This window comes from Alosa sapidissima, chromosome 10 (assembly GCF_018492685.1).
Source record: "Alosa sapidissima isolate fAloSap1 chromosome 10, fAloSap1.pri, whole genome shotgun sequence".
Lineage (NCBI taxonomy): Eukaryota > Metazoa > Chordata > Actinopteri > Clupeiformes > Clupeidae > Alosa > Alosa sapidissima.
Window position 1 is genome coordinate 21,470,151 of NC_055966.1, and position 13,013 is coordinate 21,483,163.

The 13,013-nt window shown below is 41.5% G+C and overlaps 1 protein-coding gene across 1 annotated transcript; it reads right to left on the reverse strand.

The window, feature by feature from the left end:
- Positions 1-895: 895 nt before the first annotated feature.
- azi2 (5-azacytidine induced 2) lies at positions 896-10,793 on the reverse strand. The gene is made up of 8 exons (XM_042106886.1): positions 10,648-10,793; positions 9,526-9,745; positions 8,876-8,992; positions 8,510-8,609; positions 7,449-7,582; positions 6,737-6,798; positions 5,663-5,793; positions 896-3,945 (listed from the first exon to the last, which is right to left on the reverse strand). Exons 2-8 carry the CDS (start codon positions 9,736-9,738, stop codon positions 3,569-3,571), a joined length of 1,134 nt encoding a protein of 377 aa, XP_041962820.1. The 5' UTR covers positions 9,739-9,745; positions 10,648-10,793; the 3' UTR covers positions 896-3,568.
- Positions 10,794-13,013: the final 2,220 nt, after the last annotated feature.

Below are 13,013 nucleotides of genomic sequence, written 5' to 3' on the forward strand. Positions count from 1 at the left end.
CCTTTACGCAAAACTATTATAGTGCAAAAAAATCAATCATAACCTATCCAGCCATTTCATTGCAAAGCAGTTGACTTGCTATTGACTTTCTAATGTTTGCATTTAGTGGCAAACACTTTCACATTTCAGATAAGCCACACCTGACCTGTGGGCTCTCATTGTATTGTTTGTGAGTAAACGTGAGAGATGGGCCGTTTTTGATCATCACCCTACCACAACAAAAGAAAACAAACAAACAGCTGGCAGCTTTCAGACATGTGCTAAGAGATGCTGTATTGACTGGGGGTCGTCTGAGGCATTTCCTTTCAACTCACAGATGAATTTTCAGTTTCAATTTTCCCCACGCACCTGACATTTGCCTTACAGTAAATAAATGTAAATGTTTGTGTTAAAGGTTCAGTCAGTGATCGTATGCGATTTCAAGCCCATAACATATTTTGTCACATTCAGCAATCATCTTCTCATAATCTACTAGCTGGCCATTCTGTGAGTACACTGTAAAAAAAAAAAAAAACGGTCTCAGTAGGCAGCCCAGGCTCTGAAAACTGGAAACAAACAAAGTAGGCACAGCCTGTCCCTTAAACAGAAACGGAATCCTGTGTGGAGTTTCTTTAGGAATACTGAAGGGAGGGGTAAGCTACCTCTCTGGTGTATTTTGTTTGGTCCTTGGTTAGAATATAGTGTACGTTATTTTGGACAAAAACGTCTGCTTATAAATCTAAATATAAACAAATACATGACTTTCTGTGCAATCGGTGACTGCACTTTTAATGTAATATGTTCTATGTTCTACTCAACGATGCAATATTAAGGGTTAGATAATATATAAACAAATTATATTCATCTATAAAAAAGGCATTAGTTTCATGTTGTGAAAGGACTGCAAAAAACATGCTGACATTCATTCATTTATTTAATTTAAATCATATTTACAAAGTCTCCGGAGTGGTAATCCTAAAATATAATAATCCTTATCTACTGTACATTGCATTTTGGGTTGCAAATCTTTTGCAAGAATATTGTATACGTTACTGCTGTTACTGTAAAAAAACAAACAAAAAAAGGTCCTCCTTTGACTTCATCTTGAACTGAATATAAATGGTAATATTTTCAACTGCAGCCAGTGCTTCATACATTTCTGACTAGAAGAGAGAACTCCAATCACAAGAGGTGAATTTGCTTGCCGGAATGATAATAACTTTGGTGGCGATGCATGATTTCAGTGTCTGTATGGGCAGCCAACTGTCTCCAAAATAAGCCCACATACCCTGCTACTCAGCCTCGGTAAAGCAATGGTTTTAGGGACAAATTGTAAGTCTAACTGCCATGCCATGACAATTTGAAAAGATGGTTTAATAGACAAGTTGACAGACAATGAGGCTGCAGAGGAGTTTATAAATTATGGGCTGTACAGAGCCAACAAATTCCTAGCTTCAATTTAGAGATTTTTTTTATACACCATGGTCACCATTTATGTGATGGCAAATCAATTGTAGTTTGTATGTAATGAGGCCTAACATGCATCACATGTCATTTGTGAGTAAATAATTGTATCCTTTACACTACACTGAACATACAATATGTTCATTTGTGCATTTCAAATGGTGATTTCAGAGCAGCAAAGAAAGTCAGATAAAGAAACAAAAAGAAAAAGAACAGACAAATCAATACCATACCTTCAATAACACACCACAGACCTTCACATATATAAGTACTATCTTTGTTACGGGCCACTGTAGGCACATCACACTTTCTACAGTGGTCAGTCATTACACTGCTCTGTCCCTTTTACAACCCATCCCTCACGTTGTAAACTAGCTTAAATGCAGTCACACAGCAGGGTTCTTTAAACAATTGTCTTGAATCAATTCACATATTCACTATTGATATTGTTGCTGATAAAAACAACAGTTTGTGCATTTCTTCACAAAAGAATACAAATAAATTAAAATGTACATTATTATAGGGAGAAACCACTTGATTTCCATCTTTCTTTCCCAAATATCCAGTGATATTTTGTCAGCGTAGAAGATCGGAAACTTTGCCAGGAAAAAGCATTTTTGTCTCCACAGCTTTTCAAAAGTGGTCAGCTTGTATTTTCTAAAACATTACTTAAATCATCTGGTTCAGATGAGTTTGCTCAGGGCTGGACCTACAACACTTTCATGAACAATTCAAAGATGACGATATTCATGATCAAGACTAACTGCGTTTGTTGAGACTTTCATAAATATCTCCCTTCAGGAAACATTCATCTTCATCTTTAACATTTGAGCTCCATAATGGTTGTGGACATTAAAGACACTCGATAACTGAACTCACAGACAGGTTCATGTTGGAGCTGCTGTTAGTCAGTAGCCTGGAGTCATCTCTAATTGATGTCCTTAAGGAAAGTAAACCATTAAAACCATTCTGGGGTTTCAGATATAGTTTTAGATATGCCTGTGTCTTTTCTAGTATCTGCTCAAGATGACCAGAAGTAGGTATACGTACAGTATGTAGCCTATTAATTGGCAAGAGTTCAGAGATTCCTACATTTCTTTTTTTTAACAGCAGATAGGAGAGCTTTTCCCTTTGAGTCCACACATAAATGGTTATTAAGAAGTAGCCATCATTACAATGTATGGAAACAAATATTTTACACACACACACACATACATACATACAGTATTTACACACAGTGGTGCGCACGTGAAGGTGTGCACACAAACACTACTATTCAAAAGTTTGGGGTCTCTCAGAAATGTCCTTGTTTTTAGGGGAAAAGCTTTTTTTGGCAATTTAAATAACACTCCATCAATCAGAAATACAATGTAAACATTGTTAATGTTGTAAATGACTATATTGGTAGGAAATGGCTAGTTTTCCTCTGAAAAAAAGAACAAAAAAAAGTGTTATGGACAGGCTAATCTAAGGTGCATTGGTGGCAGTAAAGTAGTACATTTCTACGGGATAAAAGGAATCTTAAAGAAAGAAGGCCGTCACATGTTTGCAATGCTATGCCACACCATGTGGTCAGTGTTTGACTGTCCTGTGATTGGAGGAAACTGGCTCCAGAGACACAAAGTACAGCTCCATACTATGCAAGAGCCACGGAGTGGAAGGGGAATTTGTAAGGGACCCCAAACACTTGAACAGTAAAAACGCATCCATACTCTCTCTTAAACACACACGCACAGATATACACACTGACGCACACATTCACCTCTATGTCCTCACTGTCAGCACTGAAAAATCCACAGTCCTCTCAAACTTGCTGCCCTTTGGTGTGTGAGATGTCTTGTCATTTTCAAGTTCTACAAAGCCGTCACTTTTTGCCCCAGAGTGGGAGACCAAGAAACAGGGTGAGAGTTTGGGATGGTTAGAGGTGTAGGTGTGTGTGTGTGTGTGTGTGTGTGGTTGGGGTGGGGTGGGGTGGGGGGGGCTTGAAGTTCAGAGTGGCAGAGGTATGTCTTCCCTAATAGTTCTGGGAGTTCAAAGAGGTGAAGATCTTAAGGCAGGCTGGGTGTCTCTAAAATGGGAGTGGGGGGCATGTTGGTGGGTGGTTGGCCACGGGGGCCATGGCCTCTCAGTAAGGCTTGGCCCAGTCAGCAGTGGTACTCTTGGGCTTGGTGCCTTCCCAGAAAAGGGCATCAGTGGGCCTGGGCGGGCTGGGGATGGACCAGGAGCTGTCCTCCAGGGAGCTCATGCGCTGGGGCGGTGGCAGCGTGACTGCCGGGCTGCCCAGTGGAGCGGGCCGGGGGATGGGGCACGGCCTCTGCCAGCAGTCCTCCCGCAGGCCCTCCAGAAGGACAGGGGGCGCCGCGGTGGGGGTTCCAGCAGGGGGACAGGGGCGACCGGCGCTGGAAGGGAGCGGAGGGGCACTGGGGGGGCGAGGCACGGTGACCCTCACCGTCTGGGTCTTCTCCACATCGTCCAGACACTGCACGGGCACTGTGGAGGCAGCTGATTGGGGCAATAAAAACATTACACATATTGTTATTATGTGAAACTAAATGCCACTTTAACTTAGACCTGATGTTATTGGTTAGTCCCAACATTATATTCCAACAGTTTTAATCGCGTATATCAGAGAAGTTGCTGTGCACTTTGCAATTCAGTCACCCAATCTTTCAGGTTCAAGGCCAAACAAAATCACAAGTGATTGGCATGACAAATCAACTTAACATCAGATTGTCTATGTGCATACATACAAACTGAAATGGAAAGATAGTCTATTTCAATGTTGGATGCTGTTGTAGCGATGAATAAAAGAGGACAGGGTAGAAGCCTAGATGCAGCTAAGAATGTGGCACAAAAACAGATGGAGAAAGTCCCAAAGGCTTATGGAACTAATTGGCTCTTTCTGATGGGAAGTGGTGGAGAGTTGAGTGTGAGAGAGACACAGCGAGAGAGAGAGTGAGTGAGTATGTGTGTGTGTGTGTGTGTGTGAGAGAGAGAGATCCCTGGATCAGAGTCACACCTCAAGCTTTCCTTCACGAGTCCCCCACTGCTCCTCCAACACGACCCACAGGAACTCACAGCTCATTGAGACGTTTAACTGGGGGAACCTATTCTCAACAAAATAACTAAAACTGTCTGTAGTCCGTGGATTCTGCAGAATGACAGCGACACTTAAATAACCTGGCCTCCAGAAAGGATCTCTGTATGGTTACCTTTACCTTCGCAGCATTTTCTACTATTACTAAGCTAGACGTAAGAAACCATCAATTCATACATATACACACAGAAATTAGCATTCTCAACACATCGCTGTCTCTCTTTGTCCTCTGCCGCGTAACTTCATCCACCCCCCAATTGCATTCATCTATCTTCCTCTTCTCTGAGCACATCAGTCTCATTTTAGAAGAGGGGGGCAGGGGTGGGGTGGGGTGGGGGTGAGGTGGGCGCGTGCAGAAGATTATGAAGTCCAACTCCCAGAGGAGAAGGGATATTCTATATCTCAGAATAAATACATATCAAGCATTCCATCTTGTACCACACAAGCTGCCTGTCAGAGGCATAGGAACCCACTCACAAATTTGCTGGAATAAATATGAAGCCAATGTGTTTTTTTCCCCCTGCTAGTTCTAATTTACACCTCTTGCCTATCCACTGATGTCATTACAGGCGTACTAACAAACAGATTGAATGGTATCAGCAGGACCTACATAATAGACGGGAGATAGAGAAGGAATCAGATTTTTTTGTATTGTATTTTTTTTATGATATAGACCAGATATTAATACTGCATGGCCCAGTGGCTGCAGTGAAAAATGGGAAACTAAGATATCAGAGCAGTTTTGTATAGTACTTCTTTTTCAGAGCTGGTAGTTATTTTGGATATAAATTTAAACACAGGAGTCAATTTAGGCACGATTAAGTTAAAGTGTGAGAAGTGAGAGTAACTGTGGCTGGGTTGAATTCAAACCACTTGGTCACAATACAAGCAAAGAGAAGAAAAGAGACTTCCTTTTTTCTGACTCGGGTTCACACTGCTAATTCAAAAGTGTGTACATGGGAAGTGTTGCCAAACCAAAGTGTCAGACACAAAAATTAAGACAATGCAGCTTATTAAAACTTTAACAAATCATTTCCTATAAAATAAAATTAAACAACAATGACAACAAAAAGGCTGGTTTTGCGCTCTAAACATCCAACGTGATGATAGTGTGATAGAAACCTCTTTTGTTTGCTTGCAGAATAGGTTTTTCTTGGAGTGTCTTCAGCAGTTCAGACTGTGATTTTAAAACCGAATGCAGGTGGGACATCTCACTGCACAGGTCTGCATATGACTTCATAACACACGACTCCCTGTAGGGAGAATAAAGACAGATTCAGTAAATCATGGTCTTAACGGTTAGTGACAAACACCTGTAGTTGTGCAAATGTAGTCTAATGGAAAGATACACAGCGCAAATGCCAAATCATTATTGGAGCTTCCTAGAGCAGACAAAAGGATTTGCAGTGCCATCCAGTGGAGAAAAAGTGGTTACTGCAAGCACGGGAGGCAGACCTTTAATTCTAGCTAATCACTAGACTATCACTAAACAAAGACTCATATTGAAAGACACAAACTGGTTCACTGGGAAACAATTAACAACTTAAATAACTGACTATTTTTTGGGGGTTTATTTATAGAACATCAATTACAAGATCATTATTTACAAGACATTATTCCCATCAAACTGTACTAAACAAATCAGTGGCGGTTCTACCTTATGGCGTCCTGGGTGAGAAAAAAAGATATGTGAGACTACACGCATTAACAATATTATGAATTAAATGTGCTGTGTTTGGAAGCCATTCGTGGTGTGATTGATATTGCTAACTGCATTGCGTACTAAAGTTGTGCGCTATTTGATGGATTCCCCACTTTCCTCCCTCCTTCCCCTTCTTCTCCAACTTTCACGACAGATGCCTGCATAAATTAGAAAGGATGCTTACTCTGACCAAAACAGTGACATAATTTAGGCAACATGCAAATGTGGAAATGTACATAGTAATCTTATGCCAATAAATTACTTCAAACTGCTCATAATCCTAAAGGAAGAAAATACAGAAAAATCTGCCATGCTGATTAAAATTTATGTCATAGCTCCCTCTTGTGGTTCATCACCCTACCTACATGGTAAACAACAGTCAAACACATACAGCACTACACATACATGACCACACATGTATGACCACATAGTATACTACAGACATAATCATCTACATGACTCCATGAACAGGTGAAGTCAAGCAAATGCCTCACCTGTTGTTAGATGGGCCCTCTTCAATCTGATCACAATCAGTGGTCGATTTACCAGCGCTATTCTGTCGGCAGAGAGGCAAAAACAGTCCTGATCAAATACTGTCTGTGCAAAGTGTACACATTTGAAAGACACTAAAGTAAAGGTACGTTCAGACTAGGCGTATTTTTCGCAACTGCCGGCATCCGTTTTACATTATAATCCCATGGAGTACACCGTGTTTTCAAAAAAGTCCTCGGCTTCTTTTAAAACGCGATCACAAGCATCCTTTTCTGCAGCTCAGAGCTGTTTTTAAAGTTGAGAAATGTTCAACTTCTAGCGGTAAAATGCCCTACGTCACGCTATTTTTTTTTTGTCAGCTGGCCAATCACAAGCGGATAACCAAAAAAAAAAAAGCTCTGGTTGCTTTTTGGAATAAAAATGATGGCAGATTTTTTTTAAAACTGAAAAAGCGGTCTGCACAACTTCTCTTCAAAAAAGAAGCCAAGTCTGAATGTACCCAGAGTTAAAAACTGTGCAAGCCTTAAAACGTCAGGGCATAAATGTCATTATGTGAGAGGCACGCACACATCAGTTTCCACTATTCTTATTTAAAGCCTTACAAGTTTGCTCCACATATATGACATTGTTTGACATTCTGAAAGAAAGAAAACAAACAAACAAAAAAAAAACACAAATAAACAGGAAAACAAACAAGGGGGGCTATTTTCTCACCTGGCTTTTCTCCTGCAGCCGCCTGCACTCCAGCTGCGTCCTCTCCAGCTCCTCCTGGAGCGTGTGAATCTTCAGCTCACTGTTGACTTTATCCACCTCCCAGTAGTCGGGTGCATTCTTTAAGCTTTTCATTACTGCAGGGGATGTACAAGAACAACAAACCACACTTAATTCATCTATATATTGCAAACACATTAGTTCCATATCAAGAAAGGAGCATTTTGTTTCAAAAAATGGGCCCCATCCTGTGACGATTTGAGTGGTTTTAGATCTAAAAGTCTGGGGGCCCAAATTTAAATGCTGAGCTAAGTGCAAAGTCTAACTAAAGCTAGCTTCAAAGCTACTCAAAATCTATTTGCAGAGGTGGAAAAGTCCAGCTTCAGAAAGTAAAAATCAAACCATGTATTGGTCTACCTGTGCATTTAAAACAGGTGATCTCACCAATTAGCTGTTCAACCCAAAGTCCCTCCACTCGGCGGCCATATTGCAATGTATTTTGGGCACTTATCGGGCATCTATTTCGAGCAGAATTGCGCGTGCACAAGTCTTCATAACACCAGCCTCGCTCCAGCGATGAGATCACGACACATGATTGGTACAATGTATTCACAACACATCACATGATTGGCACAATGTATTCACATGTCAACTTGGCCGCAGATGGGGCGGGATATGTGTAGACAACTTGCCATATTGCCGTTACGAACTAACCCCATGCCTTTCTATAGAGGATTTTTTGACTGCTGTGTCTCCTCATTAGAAAGTCTCTGCTCTACCTGGCTTAAGAGTTGTGCTAATTAGAATCAACTTGTTTAAGTGAATGGTTGGCACAGATGTGTGGTAGGACTTTCACTTTCTGAAGCTGGACTTTTCCCACCCCTGTCTATTTGCAATTTTAATGTCATTAGCAAGATCTGAAGCACAAGCATTGTTGGGTCAGCTAAAAGCCGCCACATGGCTCATAACGGTTTTAGTTCATGCACGAGAACTTTACTCATAGACTGACTTTGCACTTTGCCGAGCATTTAAATTAGGGCCCTAGGCGGACACTGGCCACTGACCCTGGCTGGTCTCCAGCTCCGACCTCAGCTGCAGCAGCTCCAGCTCTTTGGCCTGTAGCTGGTCATTCAGCTGCTTCTCGCTCTCGCTCTTCTCCTTTTTCTGATCGAGGCAGACAAAGAGATGGTATGTAAGACATGAAAGAGATGTGGCTGGGACCAAAATGAGACAACACACACACACACACACACACAGATATAAATAAATCCGGCTTCCTTAGCAGTTCCAGTTCCTTTGAATTACTGAATATACACATTTACGTGTCATGTTGTCATGTGTGGCAAAGAAAAGTGTCTAAACACACACTAAAGACTAATTTCTTGTGTTTGTCATTTATTTAATAGGTAGAGTAAATCCAGGGTTTATACCAATTTGTTTAGCTCCATCTGCAAGTCCTCCTTCTCAATGTAAATCCCCCGGTATGCACTGAACGCCTTGTTCACATACTGTGGTCCTTCTGTTGAGGGAGCCTCAGGCTTGAACATCTGTCAGCAGAGAAAAAGAAACAACATCAAGGAAAATGAGCAAACATACATGACCTATGATTTATGTTTACATTACATGCCACGTGCAGGTAAAATGATGGACTGTGACTGAAACCATGACACCATTTTAAAGGAGCGACTACCAGCTAAGGAGTAATATCTGCACAGTAAAGTATGAGATCAAGGCACTAGCAGCACTTCTGGGAATCAACTTACAAGCATTCTCAGTATTTGTAGAAGATGCATAGAGGGTGTTTCATACCTTCATACCTATCTGACTTCTTGTGCTAAATATGCCCCACAAAACTGAACAATCAACTATTAAATCAAAAACACACAGAGTATGTAAATAAGTAAGTAAGTAAGTATTTATTTCTAAAGCGCATTTTTTCATGCAACAGAGTGTACCTCAAAGCGCTCCACACATAAACAAGCATGCCAGGCGGAGCGACAAAAGACCCCAGCGTACCCGTTACTAGGCAATCAGCATGCGTGGTAGGCCCACACTGAATGTCTCGCCACTTCGTTCTAACCTTATCTTCCAGCTGTTTGACTCTCTTGCGTAGGAGCGAATTCTCTCGCTCCGCATCCCGCAGGCGCTTCTTGATGTCCTCGTAGGCTGTGACGAGGGCGAAGTGGGAGGCCACAGACTCGTCCCCTGCACATACCGACACAGGGCTCTCCACCGGCCCATAGGTTTCATGCTTTAGGATGCAGATGTCATCATCCACTGCAAGGGGCTCCATGACAAAGCTGAAGTGAGTAAAACATGTCTCAGGTCATTAAAAAAACATGTTGCTTACACAGACTATTCCAAATAAGACAGTGAACTGGACCTAGACCCCCAACCATTAACTAACGCGATTCATTCTAATAAACCCTCTATGCCAGTAGTTTAGTCATTTTGTCATGATTTGTATGAATAACCCACTGTGTTTCTACTAGTGGATGTCGCTTTAAATGCATGCCATTCCACACAATGACATTAAATAAGGGATGTCAGTTACGAACTTAAAATCGGTAATAGGGTAATCATGTATGGTGTATAGGTGTGGTTTGAATGCGAATTAATTTCCCCAAAATGTAAATCAATGTAACGATCTTGTAACGAATGTATGTCTTGTCCTTCCAAGAAGCGAAAGAGAAAGTAACTTTACATGTAACTTTGCATTAGGATAGCAAAGCCTTGAGGTTAACCTTACCAACACAGAAGCAGAGCAGATCTGTTGCTAAGACCTAACGAAGTGACAAATGTCATTCCGCAATTCACATTGGTGTGGACAGAATTGTCCACTCTACCAAAGACTGTTGTGCTAGCTGCGACATCTGACTGATATTAGCTAGCACACCTTAGAGTGATGACAATGCTAGCTAGCCCTGGACAAAGAGATCCATGTTGTTAGCCCAGAAAACCTTAACTGACAAATTTGTAGTTCAGCTATTATTAACGAGCTACTCTCTCGTATTGAAAAAGCTAGTGACACTCGGTACTATGGGAGATTTTCAATGACACCTTGATAACACACGAAAATGTGGAAAGGAATGTGTACGTAAAAGACTGAATCAAGTCAGTGATGACTATCGCATGGAATCTGGTTAGCATAACATACTAGCTTGTTACTACCATGTTGTTAAAAAGCCACTGTGGTACATACCGTATGGAAGTTACTTGCAGAGGTAAAACGAATGATAACCGTCAAACATCCTTTAATGAACCTGTCACAAAATGAATTTTCAGTAAAGCGAAAGTGATTAACGCTCTTGTTTGCCAATGCTAAACACATCCACAGCTGTCATTTGACAAAACACAAACCAGGAAGTACATTACCTCTTCGCTATTTCCGGCGGAAAGAGCTCATGATCTCTTTCTCTGTCTTGGCCGTCTTGGCCCAGACAGAGCCCGTCTACCCCAAGGGGGCAGGCGAATTCCCGGAAGTAGAAGAATCGACGTAGGCTGGAGGGACCATCTCTCTGCTAACTCCCATAGAAGTCCATTCATTCTAGGATTTTTTTGAAATACCATAACTTCATATAACATATATCCTGTGCCGATATTGTAGCTTCTGTGTAATCCACATAAACACTACAAAGGCAAAACAGACTCCACTACCTCGTCCGTAACGTTGGTTACCCGTAAGAAGAATGGTTAGCTTGTTCGGTTGGATGGAAGCTAGCTTTGACGTAATCTCTCTTTCGCGCCGTAGGGAGATAACCGTATTGTTTGGATAAGAAGCTCAGTCCACCTAACTGTCTATGACGGTAACTCATAAGCAAAACCTAGCATACACGACCCTATGTTAAGGTAAAGCATTACACAGAGGCTTATAATAATAAAAAAGTAAACCTAATTTTAAAAAAAACGGCACTAATCATTTCAATGGTTTTCGATGGATTGACCGTAGGTCGGAAAAGTGGAAAGAAGATTAGCTTCAAGTCAATAACTTTTTTGTTTTGTTTTAGCATGACTGTTTTTGAAGATGATCATGTGTGGTAGCTTCAACATTAACACGACTTGGTGAGGATGATATTAATAATAATACATAAATAAATGTTTAAGTTTGATAACTTTGAAGGCGAAGGAAGTGTGAGAAGAATTTCTGTGTATCTATCATATGAGTTACAAGATTCAGTTCGATGGCTAACGTCACGAAGTTAAGTGTGAGTCTGCGCAGTACTGGGGGGACCAACTGAAAAATCGTTCTATTTGACTCAGTGCCCTCCCATTGAAAACGACGGAGTCTGTTCGTCCATTTCTTTTACTGTCTATGGTCTACCCTTATTAGACATTCTCTGGCCCAGACTAAAGTCCTTTAGCTTAAACCCTATCTTTTCTGGGAGGCTTCATTTTCTTCTTCATTATAATTAAAATAAATGCGAGTTTACTTTGGTTTGTATAGGCTACAATAACAAGTTTTTCTCCATAACATATTTCATTCAAAAATAATAAGAAAACTTTATTCTATCAAAGGTTTGGAAAAAAATATCCTTGGTAGAACTTTTTGATAGAAATTATGGGCTGTACTTACGGTGTTGAGTCGGCACTTTTCCAAGCTTCATTCTATTTAATTTGTGCAGATCAAGCTGCTGCATTCTGGACTTGCACAGTGCAAACTTAAACTTTTAATTGTGCCAATGTTGTAAATGCAATGTTTCAGGAACTCAAGGAATGTGCTTCAAATTTGGCATGAATGTTTACTTGGACTCTAAGATGAACCCATTTGATTGTGGAGGTCAAAGGCCAAAGTTCAAGTCGCTGTTCCCATAGGCTCTTTCGACTTGATACTGAGAGGGAGTTAAGCATAGACAATAGGCTTGTTCGACTTGAGGCAGATCTGTGCAGATCTGACTTGGTGTGATGCATGCTGGGTTGAACACAATGCATACTGGGATGGACGCAGTGCTTACTGGTTAGAAATTCTGTCCGACTTCTGTCAGCCGGGGAGGGACTTACCACCGTGACACCATGTCACATGACCTTAAAATATCGCGGGAGTCTTAGCCTGCAGACAGATCTTACAGTTGCCTTCCACGAGCTGCACGTGGCAACATAAGGAAGCAGCATGAGACTCCTGTCAAAATCGTCATGAGGAGATTCCTCCCAAATGGCCCTATCACGTCTTTGAACTGACGTCATGAGGGCGTGTTTCAGCTCGTGCAGCTCGTGGAAGGCAACTGCAAGATCTGTCTGCAGGCTACTCCCGTGATATTTTAAGGTCATGTGACATGGTGTCACGGTGGTAAGTCCCTCCCCGGCTGACAGAAGTCGGACAGGATTTCTAACCAGTAAGCATTGCGTCCATCCCAGTATGCATTGTGTTCAACCCAGCATTCATCACATCAAGTCAGATCTGCACAGATCTGCCTCAAGTCAAACAAGCCTAATTTCTAACCAGTAAGCATTGCGTCCATCCCAGTATGCATTGTGTTTAACCCAGCATGCATCACATCAAGTCATATCTGCACAGATCTGCCTCAAGTCGAACAAGCCTAGAGTCTAATAAGGGGAGAACCGCCACTCCCG